The sequence below is a fragment of the Vicugna pacos genome, chromosome 22 (genome assembly GCF_048564905.1).
Source record: "Vicugna pacos chromosome 22, VicPac4, whole genome shotgun sequence".
NCBI classification, from domain to species: Eukaryota; Metazoa; Chordata; class Mammalia; order Artiodactyla; family Camelidae; genus Vicugna; species Vicugna pacos.
The window spans coordinates 21,972,195-21,999,649 of NC_133008.1; the positions used below are offsets into that span (position 1 = coordinate 21,972,195).

A 27,455-nucleotide genomic window follows, 5' to 3' on the forward strand; every position below is an offset into this window, starting at 1 on the left:
TTGCATTAAGACCTTGGCTGTGTCACCAGGCGCACCTGAATAGTTACTATCTGGTCTGGGACTCGAAAGATCTGAGCCTCAGTTTCCTCTGCTGCAGCATGAGTTTTAGTTTTCAACCTGCTAGTTCTCAGTCTCCCTGGGATGTTCTCAGGGGTTGTTGGGTCCTAAGCGCACGGGCCCTTGTGTCCCCAGACCTGGGCTTCAAATCCAGCCCCCGCGTGGGCTTGCTGTGTGGGCCTCAGTTTGTCTATCTGTAAAATAAAGACCCCGCAAAGTTGATGTGAAGATGGAACGTGCTGAGCACGCGCTCCGGAGGCAAGTGGGCGTTCCCATAGAAATGCTACAAGAAGACTGTTACCCAATAATCTATTTTCTAATTGATCATTTTCGTGGCATTCTTAAAAATGAAGTTTTAAGAATGATGCTCAAATCTATATTCACGTGAGTGGTGGGGGAGAGGCTCAATATTGTTAAGTAAAATTCAGGGCACAGATAGTGTGTCCTCAATGTGGGCAAAGGACAGTAGAGCAAAAGTCAGGAAAAGTGACGAAAGTCTCATTCTCTCAAGGAAGGATGAAAATTCCCGGGCAGAATGAGAGGAAACCATGGAGTGTGCATTTCCCTCTCTGAAAGCTGAACTGAGAAAAACACTGGGGAAATCCCTCCGGAACCTACTCCAGAGCAGCTGGAAGACTTGTGATGTGGAGAAGCTACCAACCTCCAGTGGACAGATGACTTTTCTGGCAAGCAGAAGGAAGCCATAAAAGTTCTACTCTCAGCTGGGAAACTTGATACCAAATTAAGATTGAGAGCAAGTAGACAAACCCAAAAGGCCCACAGGAAGCTGAGAAAAAAAAATCTGTAGCCTGTAGAACAAAGTGTTAATATCCTTAATATACAATGAGTTATTAGAGATCAATAAGCAAAAGATAAAATCTCCTGAAGACAAAAGTAGGTAAAAGCCATGAAGAGGAAATTCACTAAAACAAAACGTATAAACACACAAATATATAAATGGTCAATAAACATATTTTTAGGTTCAATTTAGTCATGAAAGAAATTCCAAATGAAACAATGAAATTTGTATGTCTATCAAATTGTCAGTTTTTTCTTTTATGAAAATTCCTAGTATTTGGAAAGGATATGGAGAATATGCACAATGTTTGCTGGTGGGAGTAAATAAGGCATATCCTTTCTGGAGAGGAGTCAGGTGGAGGTGTGGGGGGGGTTATAAAAGCCTTGAAATGGTACATATGCTTTGACTCAGAAATTCCACTAGTAGACATTTATCCATTGGAAACAACAATGAATGTGGGCAGTGATTCAGCTCTGGAGTGTCCCTGGAGGAGGCAGTGGGCAGAGTGGCCGGATCTCGGTGCTGGAGCCTGGTTGCCTGGAGCAAGTCCCTCTCTGAGCCTCAGTTTCCACATCTGTAAAATGGGAAGTATCATAGGATGCCAAAATGTTTGGACATATCAAATACCTAGCACATAATAAATACCCAATAAATGAAGGCTTAACAATAAAAACGTAATAGAAGGGGTGGAGTTTAGCTCAATGGTAGAATGCATGCTTAGCACGTGCGAGGTCCTGGGGTCAATCCCCAGTACCTCTATTAAAAAAAAAATTGGGCGGGGAGGGTATAGCTCAATGGTAGAGTGTATACTTACCATGCATGAGGTCCTGGGTTCAGTCCTCAGAAACTCCTTTGAAAATACATAAATAAATAAATCTAATACCCCCAGCCCCAAAAAAGTAATAGAAATGTACAAGCACCCAGCAGGTAAGTGGGTCACGGAGAGAAATGGAGGTTCACAGAGAAGCTCCTAAACACATGATAAGATTCTACACCTCATCCCCAATAAGGTCTACCATTAAAACGATGCCAAGACATAATTTTTCACCCAGAAGATCTGAGAAATCCCAAATCAGCTCAACCTGTGGGGAGATGGGCCACCTCTACACAGATGACGGGCACCAGATGGGACCACCCTGATGGACAGCACTCTAGAGACTGCCATTGAAATGACAAACATGCATGCTGTAAACTGTGAGATTTCACCTTGGGGGATTTACCCAAGGACATGCACTTGCAGGAGAAATATATACAAGGTTATTCACTGTGGTGTTAGCTGTTAGTGCAAACGACTAGAAGAAAACCCCACCATCAGTTAGGTTCTGGTTAAATAGATTAAGCGGCCCATCAACAATCCCTCATCCTCAAGTTGCAAATCCCCAGAGATTCTGACACCCAGAAGTCTATTTTGTTGTTGCTGTTTTTTGTTTCTATATCTGTGAGTCTGTTTCTGTTTTGTAGATAACTTCATTTGTGTCATATTTTATTTAATTTTTAATGGAGGTACTGGAGATTGAACCCAGTGTGCATGCTAAGCATGTGCTCTACCAGTGAGCTATTCCTCCACCCAACCCTCAGAAGTCTGTTTAATCTTCATATTATCCCAGTAAGTGTAAATATTCATCAGTTTATCTGCAGCAACGGACTATGAGCTGCTGCCCCAAATCAGCTAGGGAGTGTATTAGTTAGCTATTGTGGCATAACAAATGACACCAAAAGTTAGCCACTGAAAACTATATACATTTATTGTCTCAGAGTTTCTGTGGGTGAAGAATGTGGGAGCTGCTTAACTGGGTGGACTCACAAGGCTCTCCAAGCAGTGATACCCAAGGGGGTTGAGCTGTGAGCTGCTCTAGAATCCCTTCATCCGCCCTGGGTTCTGAACATCCAGATTTTAAGCCGCCTGCCCACTGGTCCTTTTCTAGTTGGCTCAGTTGTTTCCTGCCCCATTTCAGGGACATCCCCATGAAATATTTCCATCTTAGGGTTGGAGTTCAGGATCCCTGCACCACCACCAGTGCCAGCCTCTGCCCTAGATGCATTTACTGCTCCAACAAGCAGCTCACTATAGGAAGCTGGGCTCCCCTGGCCCTGAGCACAGCTCCCTGCACCCATCTTACTAGGGAGCTTTCTCAAGGTAAACCCAAGGCTCCCATCACCACAACCTCTCCCACCAGTGTTGGGAACCAGTAGCCACAGGGAGAGTCCCCACAGAGTCCTGGCAAGAAGAGATGGGACACAAATTCAAATGCATGTCAGAGGATACCTCTGTAGCTCAGGCACACTCTGTGGCTCCCCATTGCCCTAGTTCACCACAAACGTGGCCAAGGTCAGGAGACAAGGTGCATGCTGTTCCATCCAGGAATCCACGCTCACAGCCATCTCGTATACCCAACACTGCCCCCCCCCCACCCCGCCAGCAATTCACTGGCATGGGGTAAGAACCTGTGAGGTCCTTACCTGCACCTGCCTGGTCCCATGGAGCCTCCGAGCAGCCATCCAGAGTGCAGGACATGTTGCTGGCACCAAGGGCTTTTGTCAATTCTAAAATAAAAGATGGGGAGGAGGGTACCACTCAGTGGCAGAGAGCATGCTTAGCAAACACAAGTTCCTGGGCTCAATTCCCAGTACCTCCATTTAAATAAATAAATAAATAAACCTAATCCCCTCCCCCCAAATAAACAAACAAAAAACAAAAACAAAAGAGATAAACTCCTGGGCCCACCTGCAGAAACCCCAGCATTCCAGGGTTTTCATGAATTTTCCCAGAGAGGTCACAGAGGGCAAAGGATGGAGGAGATGTCTCAACCAGGAACCCTAAACTAGTGGCTCACATGAGCCTCTCTCCATGCCTCTGCCCATGGCAGACATTGCTAGCCCATCCCCACACTTTCCCTGAGCCTGGATGCTACCTGCTCCACCTTCCTACACAGTGTTCCAAGCAGCCATCACAAATCAATTGAAGCCGGCCCCCCCCAACCCCCAACTCCCCTCAAGGACATGTAAAACCTCTAGGAATAGAAACCTGTTTCTGAAAAAAATTTTTTTCCAATCAGATAATAGCCTTTTTCCATTTAAAATTAAGGGAACCGGGTTCTTTTTGCTTGGCCACCCACAGACCAAGGACACTTGTCACCTTTACTTCCTGGCTCCCAGAATCCTGCTATGTCTGGGTTTCTCCCATCTCTCCAATTGCTCCTTCTGCATCCTTTCTTCCTCTTTGTGTCCTTCAAATCAGGTTCTTTGGGCTCCTCTCCTTTATTTCTGCACCATCCTCAGGTTTGTGGTCACTCCTATGCACTCAGTGACACCCCAGGCCAACAACAGCCTCTGGCTTCTGCCTCCTCCTCAGGCCTGGGCTCCGTCCCCTTGGTTGCTACCCCTGCTCAAGTCCATCTTTGCCCCCAAGACCACACCCTCAGCATCCTCCCTAGCTTCCAGCCTGGCCACTGTTGTTCTCTGCTCACACACCCTCCATGGCTCCTGATTGCCTGCTGCCAAATGTCTAAACTCCTCTGCCTGTCATTCAAGGTCCTGCATGGCTACCCCAGCAGCCTCCAGTCTCCTCTCCTTCCTCCTGTGTCAGCCACGTGGATGCTGTGACATTCCCTGAATCACCATACACATTGTTCATCCCCCTGCTGGTACACAAGTCTCTCCATCTCTCCATGGTCCCAGACATTGGGTCATGAGGGAAGAGATGAGGTGAGAGGGAGAAAAGGGGGTTCAGGAAGCTCTTCTCAGCCCAGGAAATCCTGAGAGGCTGACCTTCAGTCGATTCCAAGTACTCTTGGGGCCTCGATGCCAGCCCAGAATAAAGCAGGGAGAGGTTGTTGAATGAATAAATGTAAATGTCTACGGGAAGGGTATAGCTCAGCGGTAGAGCGCATGCTTAGCGTGCACGAGATCCTGGGTTCAATCCCCAGTACCTCCATTAAAATAAACAAATAAACCTAATTACTTCTTCCAAAATAATTTTTTTTAAAGTAGATGTCTATCCCCAGTTTTTAAAATTTTGCCTCCCTTCTCTCATCTTAAGAACTCCTACACACACCCTGCAAAACTTACTCCAATGTCCCCTCCTTCAGGGAGGCTCCAACATGGTCCTTCTAGGCTCACCTACCCCAGACCCCTTCTGTCCCAATCCCGGCCCTCAGTCAAAGGGCTGGTGTTCACAGGAAGTGAGAGGCAACTGGGACCCAGGTAGGACTCAGAATACACAGCCAGGGCTCACCAGGCTCCCCTGAGCTGCAGGGGGCGGGGCTCACCTCCATTGATCCTCTGCAGCAGGACTCCCCGGACAACTTCCTCATAGATGCCCTCGATGGTCAGGGCAGGGCTGCCCACAGCAAGGACTTCCCCTTCAAACTCAGACAGCTCCTGGAAGCAAGGCAGTTTAGGGGCTGGGCTGGAGGGGTGGGCTATGTGGGACATGGGTTCACACCCCAGCTCTGACCTTGCTTAGCTGGGGATCCTTAGAATTCAGTTTCCTCATCTTTAAAATGAACTCCTTGATTCATTATTCCCTCAGATTGTTGTGGAGAATTTACAAAACAAAGCACATCACCCCTCAATAGGAATAGTACAGGTGTCTCTGCTAGGACCCCTTACAGACACTTCCTGCCAGACCCCTGATGTGGACCACTTCCTGGTGCCCCGAAGCCTTGTGTAGACAGGCTCCTGAGACCTCTGTCCTCATCTCCTTCCTACCCCCTTGTTCAGCAAGCTCCAGCCACACTTGCCTCCTCACTGTTTCTCCAACACACAAGGCATAGACCTACCTCAGGACCTTTGCACATGCTGGACCCTCTGCGTGGAACACCCTTCCCTGGGACGTGGCTCATGGCTTCAGTTCACTGCTTCTTAAGTGTCATCTCAGGGAGAGCCTCCCTAACCACTCAGCACCCCCCCACACACACATACACTCCTCCTCTCCCCACTCCCTTCCCTGAAGCCTGTGTCACCTGCTGATATGCGACGCATGGGACCCCATCCCAGCTCTCAAGTGGCAGACACTAAACATTGTCATGGGAGAAGCAGAGGGCATTGTGGGAGCCCAGAAGAGCCATCCAATTTAACCCCAGGGCTCAGGGAACAAAAGTCTCTAATTGTCACAGTGGCTCTGTGATGGAGAGAACACTCTTCCCACCTTACAGAAAGATACAGGCGCTTGATTGCTCTAAAGGACCTGTCCTCCATCAGCTCACCGCTTTGCAGCTTGGCTCCAGCTGGCTCAACACAAAGGGCAAGAAGATGCAGAGCAGCCACCCGTGGATGAACTGCCTCCTCGCTGAGCCACTATCCGACTGGAATTTCTGCGTGACACACAGGGCAGCTGGTCCAGTAAACATCTGAGCACCCAGGGCCACTGCCATGGCCTCCCCATGGACCTCACCTTTAACACACGCCCCCTGACTTTCTCCAGCTGCTGAGCAGCCTGGTCACGGTCCAGGGCTGTAGTCAGACACTGGTCGGCCAGCTGCAGGAAGGTGGCCACAGCGTCAGCCATGAGCTGTGAGAAGAGATGCTGGAATGAGCCCCAGGCACCCATGCTGTTTCTGGAGCCCATGCCTGCCTGGCTGAAACCTTCTCAGCATCCAGCCTGCCCTGACCAGCTCTTTCCCCCAATCTTCCTCTTGTCTCAAGAAACAGTACCCTCCTCCTCCTCTCAGGACCTGGGGCTCATCCAATCAGTGGGGACCTATGTGCAAAGTGGCAGAAAACCTCTGGAGGATGGTGCCAGGGTGCCCAACCTGGGGAGTAGAGTGCTGCCCAGAGTTCAGCCTCCTTGGCTGAGCGCTCTTGTGCAGTATACAAACTGAACAACCACGCCAGGCAGCTCTGGGTCTTCTGAATTCCTGTCTCTTTCACTCACCATGTCTATTAGCAAGTCCCATCCCCTTTACCTTTAAAAAACAATCCTGCTTCTCTCCACCAACCCAATCTGGTTCAGACCTTCTCCATGCCTCCTCCACTCCTGCCCCTGACAGCCACTGCTCCCCATAGCAGGCATGGCTTTCTAAAAAACTGTGAATCTGGTCATCGCCCTGCCCTGCTCACATACCTGCTGTGGCTCCCATTGCCCTCAGACAGAGCCCAGCCCTCTTAGCCCCATACTCAAGGCCCTGATCCAGTCCCCCACTGCCACCTCGCTTGGCACATCTCCCACATTTTTGCCCTCCTCAAACCTACAGCCCAGTGTCTCTAAATTGCTTCATTTTCCCCAAATGCAGACAAGCTCTCTCACCTCCCAGGGACTATCCACGCTACCTAGGGGATGCCCCATTCCCATTCTTCCCCCTTGCTGCCCCAGCCTAGAGGTCCTTTCCTCTTGGAAGCCCTCCCAACCTTGGAGATGGATCAAGTGTCTCCCCAGGTTTCCCATAGCACCTTTGTATGTCCCCACCAAAACCCTGTCCACCATGCATAGTCACTGCCTGGTCATGAGCTCATGTCTTCATGACACTGGGAGCCTGGGAGGGCCCAAAGGAAGGCCAGGTCTGTGTCGGTCATCGTGGGCTCCCCAGCACACACATGGCACCTGCTCAGTGGAGGCTGCCATCTGTGCCTCCCAGTCTCCCACTCATCCTCACCTGCTGTGCCAGATCCTGGGCTCCAAATACCAGGCTTTGTGTTCCGAAGAAGCCAAACGGTGCTGCCAGCTGCCCCAGGCGTCCCTGGCTCCGCTCAGCCTCACGGTAGCAGATCTGCATCAACTCTGGGTCCCATGGCATCTCCCCAAATGAGTAAACCTACGTTCCAATGGCAGTCGGGTGAGAAAAACACCACCAGCCAATGGAAAGGCGGGGCCGAGGACCTCACAGCCAATCCATTGAAAGAGAAATGCAAATGAAAACACATCCCACTTCAGTTATCACCAAAAAAATGCATAATAAAAGTTACAATGAGGTATGGGTGATGGGCATAAAATGGTAAAATGTGAAAAAAATAGCATGTGGTACTGCCATGACTGAGGCGAAATGGGCAACTCAGATCCTTGTTGCACCTTGTTGCCTGATGCTCTCTTTGTGCTGGGTCCTATGGTTGCAAAAATGGAATAATCCAACATGCTATTTTCTCTCAACCTGCTCACGGAAAAGTTCAGGGAGACAGAGGATAGACAAACAACTACAGCGGTGTGAAAACACTTCTGGGAGGAGGGGCGTACAGGCAGCAGCAGATGCAGAAAGGACCAGGGGAAGTTTCTAGAGGAGGTGATTTTGAGATGGAGATGTGAAAATCAGTAAAGGGAAACTTCACTTAAAATGAAATTTCAAAGCCCTGAAGGGGGAGTGCTCATGCACTGCCACTCCTTGCCCTCTGCAGATCCCAGGCAGGAAGAAGCACACCTTGCATCTCCAACAAGAAGAAGGTCACTACTTTACCGCTCTAGCAGGGGAAGATTTTCTCATTCCCAGCAACAGCCCCAACCAGTGGGAAACTACCACCGCTTAGCCAATGAGAAGCTGTCACCACCCTGCACTCTTGCTTTTCTCCAGTGGACTTTCCTTCAAAGCAGCCCCTCCTAACATCCTCCTTTTTCTCTACAAAGTATTGTTCCTCTCCTTTGCTGAGCTTGCTTGTGATTTTGCTGTAGCCTGCATGTCCCAGATTGCAATTCCTCTGCTATTCCCCCAAAAAACATTTTGCTGGTAAAATAACTGGCTATTTTATTTTAAAGGTCAACAGAGGTTTAACAAGTTGAAGGCTTCCTGATACCTGGTAGGCTCTCATTTAACATCAGTAGAACTGAGCTGACCTGCGTGGAGCAGAACTTTGGCTCAGGGGATGGGGTGGGCTGTGACCAAACAGGAGAACGGGAGGAGGAAGAGTTTGCCAGGAAGGTAACTCCAGACTGATCTTACTAAAATGCTAATCATGTCATCTTACTCATTTCCCTCATGTTATAATCTGTGCCACAGTGACCATATCATGGCTGTCCACCGTAAGTAAAAAGTAGCCTAGAGCAAAGTTCAGAGATTTTCCAATCAAGATGCAATGTTCACGCAACTCTTCTATAAAGTTAATATTGCTGTCCATAGGCCCGATGAACCCCCATCCACTAGAGCTCACCTCCTTCCGCAGTCGGGTGCCCGAGGGGCTCCCACGCAGGTGGCGGGACAGACGGCCCATGCCCTGGGTTAGGAGGGTCTGCACGGCTGCGAGCTCGGCTTCCACGGTGCTCAGCAGTGTCTGAGTGAGCCGGGGCAGCTGCGCGTCCACCTTCTTGAGCAGGCACGAATCAAGGGGGCCCTGGACTGCAGCTGTGAGTGGAAGACACTGGCCTGGATCGTCTTCTCTAGGTACTCCGCAAATGGGTGGTAGCGGGGAGGGAGTGCGGCCCTGAGCTCAACAGGGCTAGGTGGTCGGGAGTGCAGACTCTGAGCAACCTCTCCTACTCCGTTTTACAGATGAGAAGACGGAGGCTTCAAGTGCGATGGGGATCGGCTCAAAGGCTCACTCTGGAAGGTAGAGTCGGGATTCCAACCCGGGTCTCTTTGTTACTGAGCTGAGTGGGAGCCATCTCCGCCGTCTGACCTCTGACCGGACAACCCACAACCCGGGTCAGGCCTGCTTACCGCCAACGCCTCCGCTCCTCTCCCAACTCGGTCTCGGGTCTCACCTGCTCTATTCCTGGCCCACCCTCTTTCCGGGGCTCCGCCCTCCCTCTTAACCCCGCCCCGGTCTCGCCCCCTCGAGAGCCTCAAGGTCACGCCCATTCTCCTACTTAGGCCCCGCCCTTTCCTTTCTGGTCGGCCTCTGCTGGGTCCCAAACCAAAGGCCCCGCAGCTCACACCCCTTCTTCTCAGGCTCTCGGCCCCACCCTTCCCACTCAGGCCACGCCCCGACAGGCCACGCCCCCGGACCTCACCTCGCAGCCTCCCAGCCACGCGCGCCCGCAGCCTCAGCATCTGGTCCGCGTCCGGGCGGATCGTCTTCTCTAGGCCCACAAGCAGCTCGTCCTTTTCTGGCTGGAAGGCGCGGAGCCCCGCGGAGGCCCCGGCCAGGACGGCGGCGTGGACGGCGTCTAGTAGCTGCCCAGACGGTCGGAAGGGACCCCACACCGCCAGGGGCGCGGTAGAAACCCGAGATGGGGCGGGGATGAGAGGACAGAGAGACAGAGACAGAGACAGAGACGCAGAGAGTTGGGGAGAGAGGTTTGGCGACAGTCGCAGGGAGGGCGAAGCTGGGCACCAAGGTCCGGTTTCTGTGCCTCTCCGCGGTCTCCTGCGTGTCCCTGCCCCACCTCCGCGACCCCGCGCCTACCTTCGTCCAGGCCCAGGCCCGGGCTCGGGGGGCTCCGCGCAGGCTGGGCAAGGTCTGGGCTCGCAACGCTGGTTGTAGCTCCCGCATCAGTACCGCGGTCAGCACCTGCGGGAGTGGAGACCATGGTTGCCACGGTGGACCGAGAGGGGTCCTAGGGGTCCCGGGTGAGGCCTTGCGCGGGCACTGACCTCGGCGTCCGAGCCCAGAGTCACGTTGTCGTCGCCAAAGTGGCCTTGCTGCTGCCGGTAGAGCCGTATAGCGTCCAGAAAGGCACGGGCTGCGGGGGCTTGACTTCGCTGCAGAACTGAGGGTGGCGGCTCCTCAGTGCCCGCCCACCCCTCCCCTGTTCTCATATCTACCTGGCTCCCCATCGCCTGAGGAGGAAGCCTTCCACCTCCTCGCCAGGTCCCAACAGCCAAGTCTCACCCACTTCCAGACTTTGCCCAAGAAGTGCCCTTAGCCGGGAACGTGCTCCCTTAAGCCCATCACCAGCCCATGTGGGGCATTTATACCACTTAGAAAAAGGCATTCCCTGCGGGCAGTCACAGCCCAGGTCCCACTGCAGTCTCCAGTTGCCAGGGTTGTTGTTTTGTTTTGTTTTGTTCTATATACAATATTGTATAAGTTACAGGTGCACAATATAGTGATTCACACGTTTTTATATACACAAATTACAAGTGTACAATATACTAATTCACAATTTTTAAAGATTATACTCCATTTATAGTTATGATAAAATGTTGGTTATATTCCCTGTGTTGTACAATATATCCTTATAGCTTATTTTATGGCAATAATTTGTACCTCTTAATCCCTTACCCCTATATTGCCCCTCCCCCCTCCCTCTTCCTACTGTTAACCACTAGTTTGTTCTCTATATCTGAGCCTGCTTCTTTTTTGTTTTATTCACTAGTTTGTTGTATTTTTAGATTCCACGTATAAGTGGTAATACATATACATAAAAGTATTTGTCTTTCTCTATCTTATTTCATTTAGCATAATGCCCTCCAAGTCTACCCATGTTGCTGCAAATGGCAAGATTCCATTATTTATGGGTGAGTAGTATTCCCTTGTAGATAGACACCACATCTTCTTTGTTAATCTGTTGATGGACGCTTAGGTTTCTTCCATATCTTGACAATTGTAAATAGTGCTGCTTTAAACATTGAGATGAATGTATCTTTTTTTATAAGTATAGTTGATTATAGAAATACACTCAATTTACAATATTGTGTTATTTTCTGGTGTACAACATAGTGATTCAGTTATATATTATTTTTTATATTCTTTTTCATTATAGGTTATTATAAGATACTGAATATAGTTCCCTGTGCTATACAGTAAGTCCTTGTTGTTTACTGTTCCTCTTCTTTACCTGACCTAGCTGGCCCCTTATCTTTTTCAGACCCCAGCTATGACATCCCCTCCTCTGAGAAGCCCTTCCTGATCCCCCAGCTAAGCTCCCACAGGGTTGTGTCTCTGTCTTCTCCCACAGTCCATTTTATAGATAAGGAAACTGAGGCTTGCAGAGGATCTCACAGCCAGCAGGAGCAGAGCCATCTGAACCCAGGCTCTGAGCTCCTGCCTTTCCCAGGACCCACCTGTGCCACGAAGCCGGATGCCGCCCTGCAGGGCTAGTCTCCAGGCACGCTGCACCTCCCCTGTGGCCGCAGAGAAACAGAGGTGCCGGCGGAAGGGATGCTGCAGGAACAAGGGGAAGCTCACAGGCATCTCCAAGAGGGTATCAGGCTCTTCCTGTGCATGGTCTCCTGAAAGAAGACAGGAGGTCACATCCTCATTCATTCATCCACTCTACAGTCATTCATTCACTGGGAGAAAATAACCATGAAATACTTAGAGGAGCTCCAGACTCCATCAGGTTCTCAATAAGTGTGAGCCAGGCTATTATAGTTGCTCTATCCTTATTTTAGCTTTGTCTCAGGGGGAGGTGTGCCCAGGGAAGACATCAGCAATCCATCCAAGCATTGCTTCCCAGCTTCAGCACCCTCCTTAACACTGCAGCCTGGGCCAACGATCTGTCAGAGTTGGCACGTGATCTGAGCCCTGCTTGCTGTGGGGTGCTGGAGTCAGCTTGGCCCAGACTTGAGTCCGGCCAGGTCATTTTCTAGCTCTTGGCACAGTTTTGCATCTCCCTGAACCTTAGTTTTCCTACCTGTAAAATGGGCTAAAAAGTCATACCGATGACCTAGAGCTGTTGGGAGGACAAAACTGAGTGGATTTAATTTTGACGAATTTAATTGGGGTCTCCTAAATCCTTGGTGTTCTGTTCTGATTTCCAGAGTCATACATATAGACGGCAGTAAGACAACAATCCAGAAGGTGGATGATTCCTGGTCCTGGTCATCCAGCCCTTCCACCTCAGTCCTCAGAGATAATAATAGCTATGAACCGTCTGGGGGATATTACTCCAGATTTTTAAATCTGCACAAAGCTGTGTGGGGTGCATTTTTTAAAACAAGGTGGACGTTTCTGGTCTATAACTGGCCTTTTGGCTCCTGCTTCTGACTGGGACAACGTGCTTTCTAAGGGCCAGGCCATAATTTATTCAATCAACCCCAAAGAATGGGTATTTGGGTGGATTCCGATGTTTTCAACATCATCAACATTTCTGAAGACTCTTGTTGCTACATCTTCGCATCCTTAGGCAGGCGGTAGCCTCGCAGTGAAGCAAAGGGTGCAATTCTGGTCTGTCCCTGACTAACTGTGTGACAGTCCTTGGCATCAATATTCTCATCTGTGAAACAGGGTAGTTAGTGATGAGATGATGCAGGTCCTTATAGGGTGCATGACAGCCCAGTTATGCTGCACCTTACTTATTCAGCCAGAGGAGGAGGGGGGCAGGGAAGAAGAAAAAAGCAGGGGGTGGAGAGGGAGGAAAGGGATGGAGGGAGGGAGAGAAGGAGAACCCTCCTGGAAACACTGGACTGAACAAATAAACCCTTTAACAAGTCTGTGTGATTCCCCTGCTACCAGTTTCCTTCTTCCCATATGTTTGCTGACATCAGATTTTATCGTTTTTACCCTTTGTTACTTTGTTTTGTTTTTGTAGGGGAGGTAATCAGGTTTACTTATTTATTTATTTATTTTTAGAGGAGGTACTGGGGATTGAACCTCGGACCTTGAGTATGCCAAGCATGAGCTCTACCATTTGAGTATACCCTCCTCCTCCCTTACCATTTGCCACTTTGATTCTGCTCTGGTGACCTCTCACCCTGACAAGAATAGGTGTTTCTTTTTAGAGCTGGGGTGCTCCCCCACAGGCAATGCTGCTCCCTGGGACACTGGGCCACGTCTGGAGATATATTTGGTTGTCATACTTGGGGTGTAGGGTGCTACTGGCATGTAGTTGGAGACCAAGGATACTGTGTGAAGCATAGGGCGGCCCCCACTGCAGAGAATGATCTGGCCCCAGTGTCAACAGTGCTAAAGTGAAGAAACCTGCTTTTGAGATCCCTGGGACCCTTACCTGAGGAGTCTGGGCAGAGAGCATCCAAGAGGCGGAGATATTCACGCTGGGAAGTCAGGACTGTGTACCCTGTCAGTGCCGTAGAGCCCAGAGGACGGTAACCATTTTCATATTCCTACAAAAGGCATCCAAAGAACTGGCTTGGAACAGGTCTGAACTGTGGCTTCTATATCCGCATGTGGGATTAAGGGAAGGTTTGGGGTTAGCTGGGGAAGTCTTCCACCCCACCTCCTTGCCTCCACCCCTCCCTCCTCTCCCCGCCCCTTCCTCCCCTCCTCCCTCCCCCATAGCTGAGCAGCCAGCACCCACTGTGTGCAAAGCCAGTAACCAAGTGCTGTCTGAGGATTATTTCATTAAATCCTCATACCCCGTAAGGCATAGACAATCATCATCCCATTTCACAGAAGAGGAAACTGAGTCCCAAGGAGACTAGTGACCTGCCTTAATTCTGCAGCTGGGAAGCAGGACACGGGCCTGATATGCAAAAGTGTCACATGGTTTCAACCCCAGTTCTGTTGACAATCGTGAATGAATCCCTACTCCCAGCCTGGGCCTCAGTTTACCCACCTGGCACAACAGGAGATGGTTGCCCACCCCCGGGTCAAGCACACAGGTGACCTCCATTCATAGTCAATGACTGAAGAAAAAGGTGGGGTAAACTGAGAACTAGACCTGAAACCCATCCTGGGGTTGGGGGATGGAGAGGCCAAAGGTTAAGGGGTGCGGCCCACTCACTCACCTCCCTGTGGCTGAACCACTCCAGCCGACCATCCCCACGCAGGACACAGAAGATTGGCTGCCACTGGGGTGGGTGGCCCTGTAGCTGGGTCAGGGGCCCTCGGTGCTCACGGACTCGGGGCAGCTTCTGTGAGAGGATGGGCAGGCAGGTGTCAGGGACATGGGCCAGTATCCAGGTATCCAGACCACCCAGACAGCTCCTGCTGTGACCAGGGCGCCACCAAGTACAGGGTGCTTGGGCTCTGCTGGTATAGTGTTGCTATTCTTTATCAAGCACACTTACAGCCTGCACTTGTTAGCAGCCCTTTGAAATATAAATTGAATTTGTTCAGTTCCCCAAATTTACTTGCAAGGAGGCCCTTCTCCATTTGAGCCTCAGATGAGACCCCAGCCCTGGCCAATATCTTGATCGCAGCCTGTGAGAGACTCTGAAAGAAAGGACCCAGCAAAGCCCTGTTTAGATTCCTGACCCACAGCAACTGTAAGACGATAACCGTGCATAATTTTAGGCATTGATTGTGTGGTATATTGTTACACAGCATAGCTAACTGATACAAGTGGGATTGTGGGGTCGTGGAGCCAGTGTAGTTTAACTTTATGAGAAACAGTCAGGCCTCCTTCCACAGACCCTTACCTCAGGCAGGGTGGGACATCACCTTGTTTGGTTTTCTTTGTCCCTCTTCTGTCTACCTGGCCACCTGAATTGCATGCATTTCTTTCACCACTGGGTCCCAGAGTAGCATCTGGCACACAGCTGGTGCTCATTAAATATTTGATGACTAAACGAACAGCAGTTGTGATGTTTTGATTCTTCGGCACAGACTGAGAACTCAGATGTTTCTTAACTGATTCTCCATCCTTCTTCCTAGATCTGAGATTTTTCACTATAATATTGTTAAAACATTATTATACGAATTATATACCTAATGCAAATATCTAAAATAAGTATGGGGAGAGGGTATAGCTTAGTGGTAGAGCATGTGCTTAGTGTTCATGAGAGGTCCTGGGTTCAATCCCCAGTACCTGCATTAAATAAATAAGCAAATAAAACCTTAATTACCTCACCACCAAAGAAAAACAAAATAAAAGAAAAAATAATAAAATAAGTATTAAAGAAAATGTTCCAACTGAAGCGAGGGGAAATCTCTCCACGCTGCTTAAACCTCAATGTCAGCTGTGCCCGGGCCCAAGTGGTTGGGACCAGCAGGTGGCTAAAGGCACAGGCGGGGGCGACCCCCAGGCCCCATGATGCCCCAAGCGGGACAAGGGGAGTCCCAGGTGGGAGGGGCTCTGTATCAGGGAGCCCCCACCCCAGGGCAGGCACAGATGGGAGAAGAGGCATCTGAGAGAAGTAGGAAAAATCTCAGAGCCCTGATTGGGGCAGGGGACCCAGTGTCATAAGGAGTGTGGGCTCTGGGTTCAAATCAGGCCTCTGCCTGTTGCTGGCAGTGTGACCGCAGTCAGGTCACTTCACTTCTCTGTATATTGGTTTCCTCTCTGGTCAAAAATCCGTCACCCGAGCTGGTGAGGACTAAGTTGTACGGGGCATGGGGAGATCCTGGGCGCCATATGCCAGCTCAGGAGACATTTGGAACAGGGGCCTGGCAGTTCCAGGCTCTTTTGTGTCATGACAAACACTTTCTGAGCCTCTACTAAGTGCAGGCACCATGTGGACACAAGGGGTCAGGGGGAGGGGGAGACAAGGGCTGGTCCCGGTCCTCCCAAAGCAGACAAATGGGGGTGGCGAATGTGTGACCCAGGTCTGAGCTGGAGAAGCAATGGATGGGGGTTCCAGAGGAGATGCCTGACTCAGGTGGGGGCGGTGGTAATCAAGGTAGGCTTCTTGGAAGAAGTAGCAGCCAAAGGATGAGGAGGAAGGAGGAGGGTGGCACGTGCAAAGGCTTGGGGGTCCAATGGGCATGTTGTGCCCTTGGATGCTGCACTCTGTCAGGCCACGCCTTTCCCAACGTCAGGGCTTTCACATTGGCTGTGCCTTCTGCCTAGAATGCCCTCCCATTCTGAGCTCCAGGTAAGGCTCCTCCCCAACACCGCCCTTCCTCCTGTCTTCCTAGCACTTCTCTGAAGTTATCCTGCATCACGATATGTTAACATCATATTGATTAGTCATTTCCTCCAATTAGACAGTGAGCCCCGCAGGGCAGAGCAGGATCTGTCTCAGTCACTACTGTGTCCCCAGCATCCTGCCCTGCGATATGGCACGCAGTAGATGCCCAGCTAACGTCTATTCAAAGAACGAATTTTTAATAGTCACCCCAGGTCGTGGCATCAGTGAGGGCAAATGTGAGAGGAGGGCCCCTTGAACGAACACACGGCCTCCCCAAACTCACCCACTCAGCACCCCCTCCCCCATCGCAGCACCCACTTTGCTGTGCAGCAGCTGACATCCCACCGGCTCCTGAGGGCCCAGCTCTATCGAGATCTTCCGCAGGACAGAGGCTGCCAGCTGCCCGCGGTAGCAGGGCAGGAAGTTCCTCAGCAGGATGTCCACTTGGCCTGCAAGGACAAGAGAATGGGGGGACAAGAGATGGCTGTATCAGGCTTTCCCAACCTGCCAGAGGGTGAGGGCAGAACAAGCAAGGAAGCCACCTGTGGGCTCCTACCTGCACCCCAAAACTGCCCAAAAAAGACATGCTCCAATTCCATTTACCCTTAATCCTCCACAGCCTGTTTCCATCCACATAGTGGTTGGGAGTCCCTGAAGGTAAAGGACTCAGGTTTAATTTATAACAGATGTCCAGCACACCTTAATCGTATAAAGCATAGAATTTAATAAGTCTGACACATGCACACACCCATAAAATCATCAACACAATCAAGAAAAAGAACAGATCCATTACAGTCGAAAGTTTCCTTGTGGCCCTTACCTGGGTTGATTTTCAAAATCTTTTAAAAGCTTCACCCGGCACAAAGGAACTTTCTGAGGTGATGCAAGTGCTCTGTATCCTGATCTAGATGATTACACAAGTGTTTAAGTTCTTCAGGTTGTTCCCCGAAGATGTGTGCACTTGCCTATATGTTAATATACATCTATCTTGCTGCTTAGAATGTGGACCCGATGACTGGAACTCCAGCAGTCATTCTGTGTCATGAAGTGACCTCAGGCACAGAAGCCATGCATGGTAGAAATCATAAGATGGAAGGAAGTGGGTTGCCTCACTTTTATCAGCCTGCCTGCCACTGTACCCCTCTACAGGAGAGAGCAATACGTCTTTATCTTGTTTAAACCACTACAGGAAAAATAATTCAACACTTTGCAGTTTCTTATTGAATCTATTTGTATAATGATAACTTGACCTTGTTTCTGGTCTAGGTCATGAGCCCACCATATCCTCAGTGCCCAGAACACAGTAAGTGCTCAACTGTGTATACGGAGGATGGAGGACACTGGCTCTTCTTTGACTCAAATCAGGAATTGTGACTTGATCCAGGGGTTCACACAGAGGGGCCTATTGGTCCCTGCCCACCTGGGAAGATCTGGCTGGGCTTGGGGCACTTCCTACCTGGCCCCATGCCCTCCACCCCGAACCCATGCCCTGAGTAGGGTTACCAGATTTACCAAATAAAGGTACACAACACCAATGAAATTTGAATTTCAGGTAAATAAGGAATACTTTTTTTAGCATAAGTATGCCCTCATGCAAAATTTGGGACACACTTATACTAAAAATATTCATTGCTTATCTGAAATTCACATTAATAGGGCATCCTGTGTACCTGACAACCCAGCCCTGAACCTTACCTGCCAAATTCCGGTCCCTTCCCACTCCACTCACCCCTCAGGTGCTGCTGCTGCCGCTTGTCCAGGGGGCTGGAGGGCTGCCCGCCCATTCTGCTGCTGTCTTCTGCACTCCCTTGAGAGTGAAGCAAACACCCCTCCCCTCCACACAACCCCCTAAGGCTCCTCAGCTCAGGGGCACCCTGGGAGCAGGGTGGCCTGTGAGGGACCTGGCTGCTGTGGAGGCCAGCTGTCTGGGGTCAGAAGCCAGAGTCTGGTCCTGGTGTGGGTGTGGGATGCCTGCTTCTCGCCCTGCCCTGCTCCACCCACCCTGCACCTGTGTCCTCCTGGTTCCCCTGGGGCCAAGTCCCCCAGAGCTGGTGGTTTCTGTAGGGGCTGTCCCGGGAGTGGAGGTAGAAGACAAAAGTCCTAGCTGGCCTTGGAGGCGGAGGGCAGATATCTGGCAGGACCTGCGAGTAGTTGTTAGTGTGTGGGGGCAGAGTGGACAGGGATGTACCTACCCCCACCCTCACTGTACCCACTCCATGCTGGGCAATTCTGGGTCCTAAGCCGATCCAGCCCTGGCTCAGCCCCAGGTTGGGAAGATAGAACTAGACAGACAAACCTGGTCCCAGGGTTCAGTGTTGGGGCAGGGGGAGCTGGTGGGGAGCCTTTGCTGTGCCCTGGACTGCTGGGGCATGTCCCTTCTGTTTCTGCTTTTACCAGTCTGTCCTCTATCAGCACATATAGCACTGGACTGGGTCTGATTAGTTGGGTCTCCCTACCTCTTCACCTGTTTTTCCAGTGTTTGGCACAAAGCAGCCATCAGTGTTTGGCAAAGGAAAGAAGGAAGCGAGGGAGAGTGGGAAGGCAGGAAATCAGGAGGGAAGGCAAGCAGGAAGGGAAGAAGGTTGGTCTTCACTTCAGGCTGAAATGTGATCAAATGTTTCACAGGCTTTCAAATGAGGGGAGTGTCAAGTTCAAGTGGGCAGAACATGGACATAATGGCTGGAGCACAAGCAGTCACTTTGGAGCATGAGGTTAAACTCACTTGACAATGAATCAACTATGATGTCACTTGAGGGGTTCCCCAAAGATCTCATGACATTGCTTCACCAGTTCTGGGGGGCCTCCCTCCAGAGAAAGAGCTAGACCTCCACTCTGTTTAAATCACCAGGAACATCTGACTGTAATCCTCACCAATGCACCAGGATTCATTTCTGCTTTCAACAAGTCTCCATACCATGCCATGTGCCAGCCCTGAGCTAACCACTGGGGATGCAGATGTAGGCAAAACAGACCACAGTCCAGCTCCCATGCTCCACTGGCGAGCACAATAACAAAACTGTCAGATAATAAGGGAAAGGGAGAAAAATGGAGTAAGAAGAAATAGAAAATACAAGGGGTGAGGAGGGATCAGGGAGATTATGTTGCACCAAGACCTGAAGGAAGAAAGGGCCAAGACATGCAAAAAGCTGGAAGAAAGAGAATACTGGGCAGTAGGCACAGCATATACAAAGGCCCTGGGGTGGGGATGGGGTTGGTGGATTCCAGGAAGAGCACAGGCAGGTGGATTGGAGGGGAGTGAATGAGGAGCAAACGTTAGGTTCAAAGGTAGCCCAGGCAAGACCCCCAACACGGGGTACCTGTACCTATCTTATCACTTACCCTTCACTTCTCAGCCCCCCTGCCTTGGCCTCAGCCAGTGGCTTTGGGGGTCACAGCCACCTGCTGCTGCCCAACCTGGGCTGATTTCCTTCCAACCCTCTCCTCTGCTTTTCTCAGTCTGTTTCCACTCAGGTCCTATACCACTTCCTCCCTCTCACATCTGGGTAATCAACCCGGACAAGACGTTGAAGGAAACTTCCCTTTCTGTGGTTTCGGCTTTGAGGTTTCAATTCCCACCTCCCTCGCCCACCAGCCTCCGCCGCCAAGGTCCCTGGAGCCAGGCAAAGTTAACAGGTGGGCCACGAGCAGACATGCTCTGGGCAAAGGCTGCAGCTTTGACACAAAGAAGCAGCATCTTGGGGCATTCAAGGCTCTGAGCAGGCCTGCAGCACGGCCAAATGTAGAGGTAAGGACTGGCCCTGTGTGTGCAGCGGGAACTCGGCCAAGTGAGTGTGAGGGGTTGAACTGTGTCCCCCCAAAGGGTACGTAAACAGGCCACTCCAAAAAACAGAAAACAACAAGTGTGAGTGAGGATGTGGAGACATTGGAACCCTTGTGCGCTGTTGGGTTGGTGGGAATGTAAAATGATACAACTGCTGTGGAGAACAGTGTGGAGGTGCCTCCAGAAATTAAAAATAGAATTACCATATGCATATGACCCAGTTATTCCCCTTCTGTATGTAAATCCAAAAGAACTGAAACAGGCTCTCAAAGAGTTATTTGTACACGTGTTCACAGCAGCATTGTTCACAAGAGCTAGAACACAGAAGCAACCCAAGTGTCCATTGATCGATGAATGGAAAAACACAATGTGGTATCTGCTTATGTTAAAAAGGAAGGAAATTCACACCTGCTGCACCATGGGTGAACCTTGAGAGCATCACACTGAGTGAAACAAGCCCGTCTCAAAAAGCCAAATACCCTATGATCCAATTATACGATGCACTTCAGAGGAGTCAAGATTCATAAAGACAGAATGGTGGTTGCCAGGGCCGGGAGGACGGGAGAACGGGGAGTTGTGTTTAATAGATACAGAATTTCAGATTTACAAGATGAAAAGAGTTATGGGGATGGATGGTGGTGATGGCTGCTTAAAAATGTGAATGTATTGAGTTACCACTGAACTGTATACTTAAAAATGGTTAAGAGGGTAAATTTTAAGTTATGTGTATTTTAACACTTTTTTTAAAAAAAGGATACATCTACATCCTAACCCTTGGAACTTCAGAACGTGAGCTGATTTGGAATAAGCGTCTTTACAGACATAATTAGTTAAGGATCCTGAGATGAGCTCATCTTGGATTTAGGGTGGTTCCATATCCAATGACAGGTGTCCTTATTAGAATAGGAAAGGACCCAGAGAGACACACGCAGGGGGAAGGCCATGTGACAACAGAGGCAGAGATTGGAGTGAAGTGTCTACCAGCCAAGAAAGGCCAAGAATTGCCGGCCTACCAGAGGCCAGGAGAGGAGCCTGGGACAGATTCTCTTGCAGAGTCCTGAAGAATCCAACCCTGTCAACACCTTGATTTCAGACTTTTGTGAACTGTGAGATAAATTTCAGTTGTTTTAAGCTACCCGGTTTGTGGTGCTTTGCTGTGGCAGCCTCAGGAAACGCATCTGGGGTGCCCGCCCCTGCCCTCCACGTGCTGGGATGAGGGATGCAGGTCAGGCGCTCCACCCGGGTACCCAGGGTCCCGCTGCCCACCAAGGACCATGAGACAGTGGGGAATTTTTCAAACAAATACTCCTTTTAATAACTGAGTCGGCCAGAGCCACTGCTCACGGGCCAAGCCCCCGGGGCAGGGCTGGTGGCAGATCCCATCGGCTTCCAGTGGCACCGCCCGGCTTTTCTAAAATGAAGCCCGGAGCATGTTGGCAGCGGGGCCCAGCCCCAGAAGGTCACAGCCCACTTAAGCTGTGTGTGGTCCCAGCTGTAACATCTCTGGTGCCGGCTACAAAGTGGAATGTTTCTCGAAGGGCACAGTCAGGAGTCGGGCCGCTGCCTCATCCAGGAACCAGCAAAGTTTTCCTGTGCTGGGCTGGACCAGGGCAGCCGGGAGTGGTTTCTCCTCCTTGTCCTCCAAGATGCGCTGTATGGAAAGGGCAGAAGCATAGGGTCCCGCACCCTCGGCGCCCCTTGGAGATCTCATACCCCACAAGAGGTGATGTAGCCCTTCCCACATGTCCTAGCATCCAGCAATCAGGAGGGATAGGGTCCTTTTCTTTCTGTCACCTGTGACTGCTTCATACTGGGGTCAGCGTGCCTTCACTGCAAAGACCAGGGTCACTATTTCGGCTCTGCCGATGACACCTCATCTGTCCCAGCTACTCAGATCTGCTGTTACAGGTCAAAAGCAGCAGCAGATGACTCATTAGCAAATGGGTGTGTCTGGGTCCCAACTAATCTTTACTCATGGACACTGAAATCTGAATTCTGCATGATGCCAGAGGTCTATCTTTGTTTTGGATCTATTTACCATTAAGCTCTTAAGAATATTAACCAATTCATCGACTTCTGATTTGAATTTCACTTGTTCCTTCTGCTGATTCTTCTTAGACTTATGTTATTGTTCCTTTTTCTAATTCTTAAGTGCTTGATTTGTTTATTTCAATTCTTTCCTATTTAATAATTAAGTATATGTGCATGTGCACACACATGTACACATTAAGTGCCTTGAACTTACCTCTGAACACAGCTTTGGCCTCATCTCAATTTCACCTCATAATTGTTAACACTTAACTAGTCAGCAGTTTTCATCTTCCCTTCAACCCAAGGATTACTGAAGTATCTTGGGATCTGGTGTTTTCAGCACAATAGTGTCTGAGGCCATATTCTATGCCCACAACCTTTTTGGGAAGGGGGCCCTCGGCTGTTACCTTCAGAATAGCTGCCTTTCCTTCTCCAGTTGCTACAAAGATGACAGTTCGAGCTGCGTTCAGCACAGGAAGTGTGAGGGTCACGCGCTGAGGAGGGGGCTTTGGGGAGTCACTGATGGGGGCCACAATCTTCTCTTGCTCCTGGGGGAGGGAGGCCCAAGATGGAGACAGGAGGACAGCACTTGACTTCTTGAGTATTCACATGCCAGGCACCGTCCATCCATCATTCCATGCCACCCTGCTAATCTTGTGGTACCTGATTTAAGGCCCCTGTTTTAAGATGGGTGAACTGAGGCTCAGAAGAGTTAAGCCCAGCAGGTCTGCCTCTTGGCAGAGGCTGACTCTGCCAACACTCCAGCCCTCCAGAAGCCCCAGATGGTGGAGGTTGAAGCTTGGGCACAAGCAGGGCCCTCGTGGGTGTGCTTACCTGCAGGAGAGGGTGGTCTGGGAAGAGTGAGCAGGTGTGGCCATCAGGACCCACACCCAGAATCAACAGGTCAAAAACTGGGATGGAATCCCCTTGAAAGGCCTGATTGGGGAAAGAAGACAGTCCTGAGATGTTGTCCCCAATTGTTGCCAAGATATGAAGACCTAGGCCCACTAGCAGGGTGTCAGAGGCCAGGCTGCACTTGGGGCCCGCACGAGCAGGGCTGTGGCTTCTCAGAAGGGGGATCCTCCAAGAGGTCTGCCATTTGTCCCTAGGGGGAGTTTCTGCCAGCAACAATCACTCAGTGCCACTGGCAGGGCTGCTCTGTCCCCCTGCGAGTGGCCACTGGGTAGATGAGGTCTCCCTGAAGCTGCTTCTAGGGACTCACCTGTCTCAGTTTTTTGGCATAATCCTCAGCCGCCTCCTCCACGGGCAGCTCGGGGTTAATGGTGATAACCTGGCTGTCAGGGATAGGCAGCCTGGAGAGCAGGTGGGTCTACGGCAGACAGAGGCACAGGGTCACCAACAGAAACACAGTTTGTGGCGGGCAGGGGGCATGCACATGACCACCTGGATCCTCCACATGAGGACATGACTGTCATTACACCCACTTCCTGTATGAGTTGGGATCCTGGTGGCTCTCAGTGGCATTCCACCAGGGGTCTCTGAAGTCCATCGTGATTGGGAGACTCCCGGCCCCAGCCTGCACCTGTCTGGCCACACCACTGCCCTGTTTCTAAACCCCCAGGGTCCTCTGCGCCTTCAGAATAAAACCTGGCCCCTCACTGCCCTCCACAAAGCCCCGTTGACCTTCCTGCCCCAATCAGGTATACAAGCTGCCGCCCTTGCCTGGGAAACTTCTACACACCCCTCAGGCTGCCTAAGCAGTCAGCGCTGCCTATGCCTCCCCTATGCTCCTGCTTGGTAACTGTGTACCCTGCATGTAACGTGATAAGCAGCGATTTCTCTTCTGGGTTGCCTCTACAGGGTGAGCCTGCCCAGCACATAGCTGGTGCCCCAGCCTCCGATCAGCGGGGTTAACGCAGAAGCACTACGGAGTCAGGCCTCCTGCAAGGCAGAGGGCTCTAGCCCTCTCCCACAGTGATGAGCCCCAGGGCCTCTGATCTACTCTGGGATGGACGCTGGCAACCTTCACCTTGGTACCTCCTCTGAGACAGGAACTAGCTTTGCAAAGGCAATGCTGAGCTGATCCGCAAAGTGAAAGCAGGGAAACAGCAAAAATAGAGTGTGTTTGGAGCAGAGAGGAGAGATGGCATGAACATGGGTTAACCCACCAGATCTCATGGGGCTGAGCCCCCACCAAATGCTGGCCTGAGGAGTGTGGGTTCTGGATTGAGGGTGATGGGGAGCCAAGGTGGGTGTGTGAGCTGGAGAGGATCAGATCCATTGTTGGAAAGATCTGCTCTGACCAAAGTTTCCATCTACACACACCCTTGAGGACTGTACCACAAAGCCAGGAGGGAGCATCAGTGCCCCGTTTCTGTCACCTGACGCCCCACCTTAGCTGCCCTTCCCCTGCAGGCTCAGAGCTTTTCCCTCTTCCTCAGGATGGGCTTCCAGGGTGCTCAAGGCTGGGTGTCATCAGTTGGGCAGGTTCCTAGAAGTGAAACTGCTGGCTGATCAGGCAAGTTCACGGTAAACATCCCCAGAAAGGTAGCCCCAGCTAACCCTTCTAGTCTGGACAGCAGAAGGCCCATGACGCAGATTGAACCATTCAGGTTTAGAGAGCCCCAAGGTGCACAGGGTCCACCCTCAAGAAAGGGAATGCCTTCGCATCCCTTACCAGGTTGCTTAGTGGCCCCCCCCCAATTCATTTCTACCCAGAACCTCTCAATGTGACCTTATTTAGAAAGAGGGTCTTTGCAGATGTCATAGCTTAAGACGAGGTCACTGTGCTTTAAGATGTGCCCTAAATCCAATGACTGGCATCCTTATAAGAACAGAGGACACAAAGAGAGAATCAGAGAAGGTGATGTAGAGATGGAGGCAGAGATTGTGGTGATGTGGCCACAAGCCAAGAAACGCCTGGAACCACCAGAAGCTGGAAGGAGCAAGGAAGCATCCTCCCACTGAGCCTTTGGAGGGTGAGTACACAGCCCTGCTGACACCTTGATTGCAGACTTCTGGCCTCCAGAACCATGAGAGAATCAATTTCTGTTGTTTTAAGCCCCCAGTTTGTGGTACTTTGTTATGGCAACCCCAGGGAACGAAGATGGTTCCCCTCATGGGGGAACTGGCAGGAGTAAATCACTCCTCAGTGGTTCCCACCATCTTTTTCCATCCCCTCTACCCCAGCTCACCTATGAGCAGCTTGTCACATCCTCCAGGGCTCAGCTCAAACGTCACCTCCTCAGAGCCCCTCGCTGCCCACCACCCAGGCTGATGGATGCCCACTACCTCTTCCTTGGCACTTACTACCATCTTATACTATTCTCTTTTGTCTGCGCTGCATTATGTTATGGCTCTGAGTGGATTTCCCTTATTTACTGCCCTGTGTGTTGGTGCCCCTGCCTCCTGCCCCGCAGTGAGTCCTGGGAGTGAACCGTCCCTAGTGCTGGAAATTGGACACAATGAATATCTGTACTTTCTCTTTTACTGTTTCATTAGAATTTTGTTACTTGAGCAAAATAGTTTTCCTAATTAAAACAAATCAAAAAGTCATGCACAGTAAAAACAAACAAGAACTCACTTTTTAATTAAGCTCTGGAGGAATATACACAGGAAAACAGACTTTAACAGGGCCCCTTTCCTGAGCTGTGTCCCAGGTGCTGTCTGGGGAGGCTTGGGCCAGGAGGCTTACACTCCAGGTCCCTCATTGGTCACTGGGTGACTCTCCTCTTCTCCATCTATGGAGATGGAGATACTACAGCCTCAGTTTTTCTATTTATGAAATGGAGGTACTAACAACCCCCACCTCATAGGCTATTGTGGAGTGTCATGAGATGATACAGATAAAGCACTTGGTAATCAGTAAATCTTCCTGCTTATTACAAAAACAAACAAAAACCCCCACAACAACAGAAAATTACCGCTCAAGAGAATTCAGCACACCCAGGACCTGAGTGAGCTGAGGCAGCTGGCCAAACCCACCCCTCCCACACATCCCTGGGTGGGTTTTTCTCCTTGGGGTAGGAAGAATTGATTCAGATGCAGCCCAGGGGGTAGGAGACGGCGGGGGCGGGGGTGTCAAGGCAGGCCACATCTCCTCCAAACTTCAGTTTCCCTTTTTGTAAAATGGGGAGTGTTTCTCTGATTCTATAGGAGTCTGGGCCCCAGGCCAAAGATAACCAGCCTCCAAGTCATCAGCGCGCAAGCTGCATGGAGACAACTGAGAACTCGTCCAGGTTGGAATGGGGAAACTGAAGCCGTTTCCACACCTGATCCCTCGTGCCTGGCTCTTCCCTAACTCTGCCTTTTCATGCTACGAGGCTGTGGCGCCTGAACTTCTCTAGGACCTGGAATGGGCCACTCCGTTTCACCTCCACGTCTTGGCCAATGCCACTCCCTCTTCCTGGCTACCGGATAAAGGATCAAGAGGAGCTACAAAGCCCCACTGGTCCACCCGGACGTGTAGCCTAGATGGGACCGCAGGGAACCCAGCGACCATTCCCAGTTCCAGTCCAGATAGAGGCAGAGAGCATGGTGTGACCCTGCATGACCCCCGTAGCCAGGTTCAGGCGGCGGGCGCGGCCTTCTCGAAATGACCCCCGTTGGCCCCCGTAGCCGGGTTCAGGCAATGGGTGGGGCCCTCTGAGCGTGGCCCCCGGCGGCCCCCGTAGCTCTCACCCGGTAGAGGCCGTACGTGCTCTCGGCGTGCTCGAAGGGCACCAGGCGCTCGTCGCAGAAGCCCAGGGTCCAGCGCGCGAGGCTGGCGGGCCCGGCGGGGGCAGCGGCGGCGGGTAGCTCGCGGGCCAGCATCGAGACGAGGCTGCCGCCCGACAGGCCGAGCGCGAAGCGGGCGCGGGCCCCCGCCAGGCAGCATGTTGCCCGCTGCACCACCAGTTGCGCTAGCGACGCGCCCAGCTCCTGCGGGCTCGAGAAGACTGAGATAAGGCCGGGGGCCGGCGCGGCCATGGCGACAGCGGCGGCAGGGAGGCGGAAGCCTTCCCGGCGGCCTCTAGTGCGCCTGCGCAAAGGCTGCTTCGGCCGCACAGCTCTCGACGCCTTCGGGCGGCCGCCTCTGACACATGCGCAGTCCCACGAGTGAAGTCCCAGCGGGGCCGGGCAGTAGGTCTGGCTGTGCTCATTGACTCTTTGCATCCTCATCGAGCTCCCTCTTGGGTTCGGACAGGTAGAGCCCGTGCAGTTGCGCTGAACCTCCGGGTATCAGGGCAGGGCCAGAGAGGGAAGCTTAGAGCTTCGATACCCGAAGTAG

At 51.2% G+C, this 27,455-nt stretch overlaps 2 protein-coding genes across 3 annotated transcripts; both read right to left on the reverse strand.

Annotated features, from left to right (window-relative positions):
- Positions 1-1,025: 1,025 nt before the first annotated feature.
- NIBAN3 (niban apoptosis regulator 3) lies at positions 1,026-18,197 on the reverse strand. Of its 2 annotated transcripts, XM_006199075.4 has the most exons (15): positions 18,143-18,197; positions 16,732-16,862; positions 14,350-14,475; positions 13,611-13,725; positions 11,725-11,892; positions 10,312-10,427; positions 10,124-10,228; positions 9,729-9,891; positions 8,930-9,120; positions 7,450-7,608; positions 6,252-6,368; positions 6,064-6,171; positions 5,125-5,236; positions 3,317-3,400; positions 1,026-1,430 (listed from the first exon to the last, which is right to left on the reverse strand). In XM_006199075.4, exons 1-15 carry the CDS (start codon positions 18,195-18,197, stop codon positions 1,324-1,326), a joined length of 1,857 nt encoding a protein of 618 aa, XP_006199137.2. In that variant the 3' UTR covers positions 1,026-1,323. The 2 variants fall into 2 exon arrangements, with proteins under 2 accessions (XP_006199137.2, XP_031545305.2); XM_031689445.2 differs by lacking the exon at positions 6,064-6,171.
- A 3,284-nt stretch (positions 18,198-21,481) lies between these two features.
- Positions 21,482-27,203, reverse strand: PGLS (6-phosphogluconolactonase). Its single transcript, XM_072947404.1, has 5 exons — positions 26,867-27,203; positions 23,448-23,555; positions 23,060-23,161; positions 22,633-22,773; positions 21,482-21,845 (listed from the first exon to the last, which is right to left on the reverse strand). Exons 1-5 carry the CDS (start codon positions 27,152-27,154, stop codon positions 21,708-21,710), a joined length of 777 nt encoding a protein of 258 aa, XP_072803505.1. The 5' UTR covers positions 27,155-27,203; the 3' UTR covers positions 21,482-21,707.
- Positions 27,204-27,455: the final 252 nt, after the last annotated feature.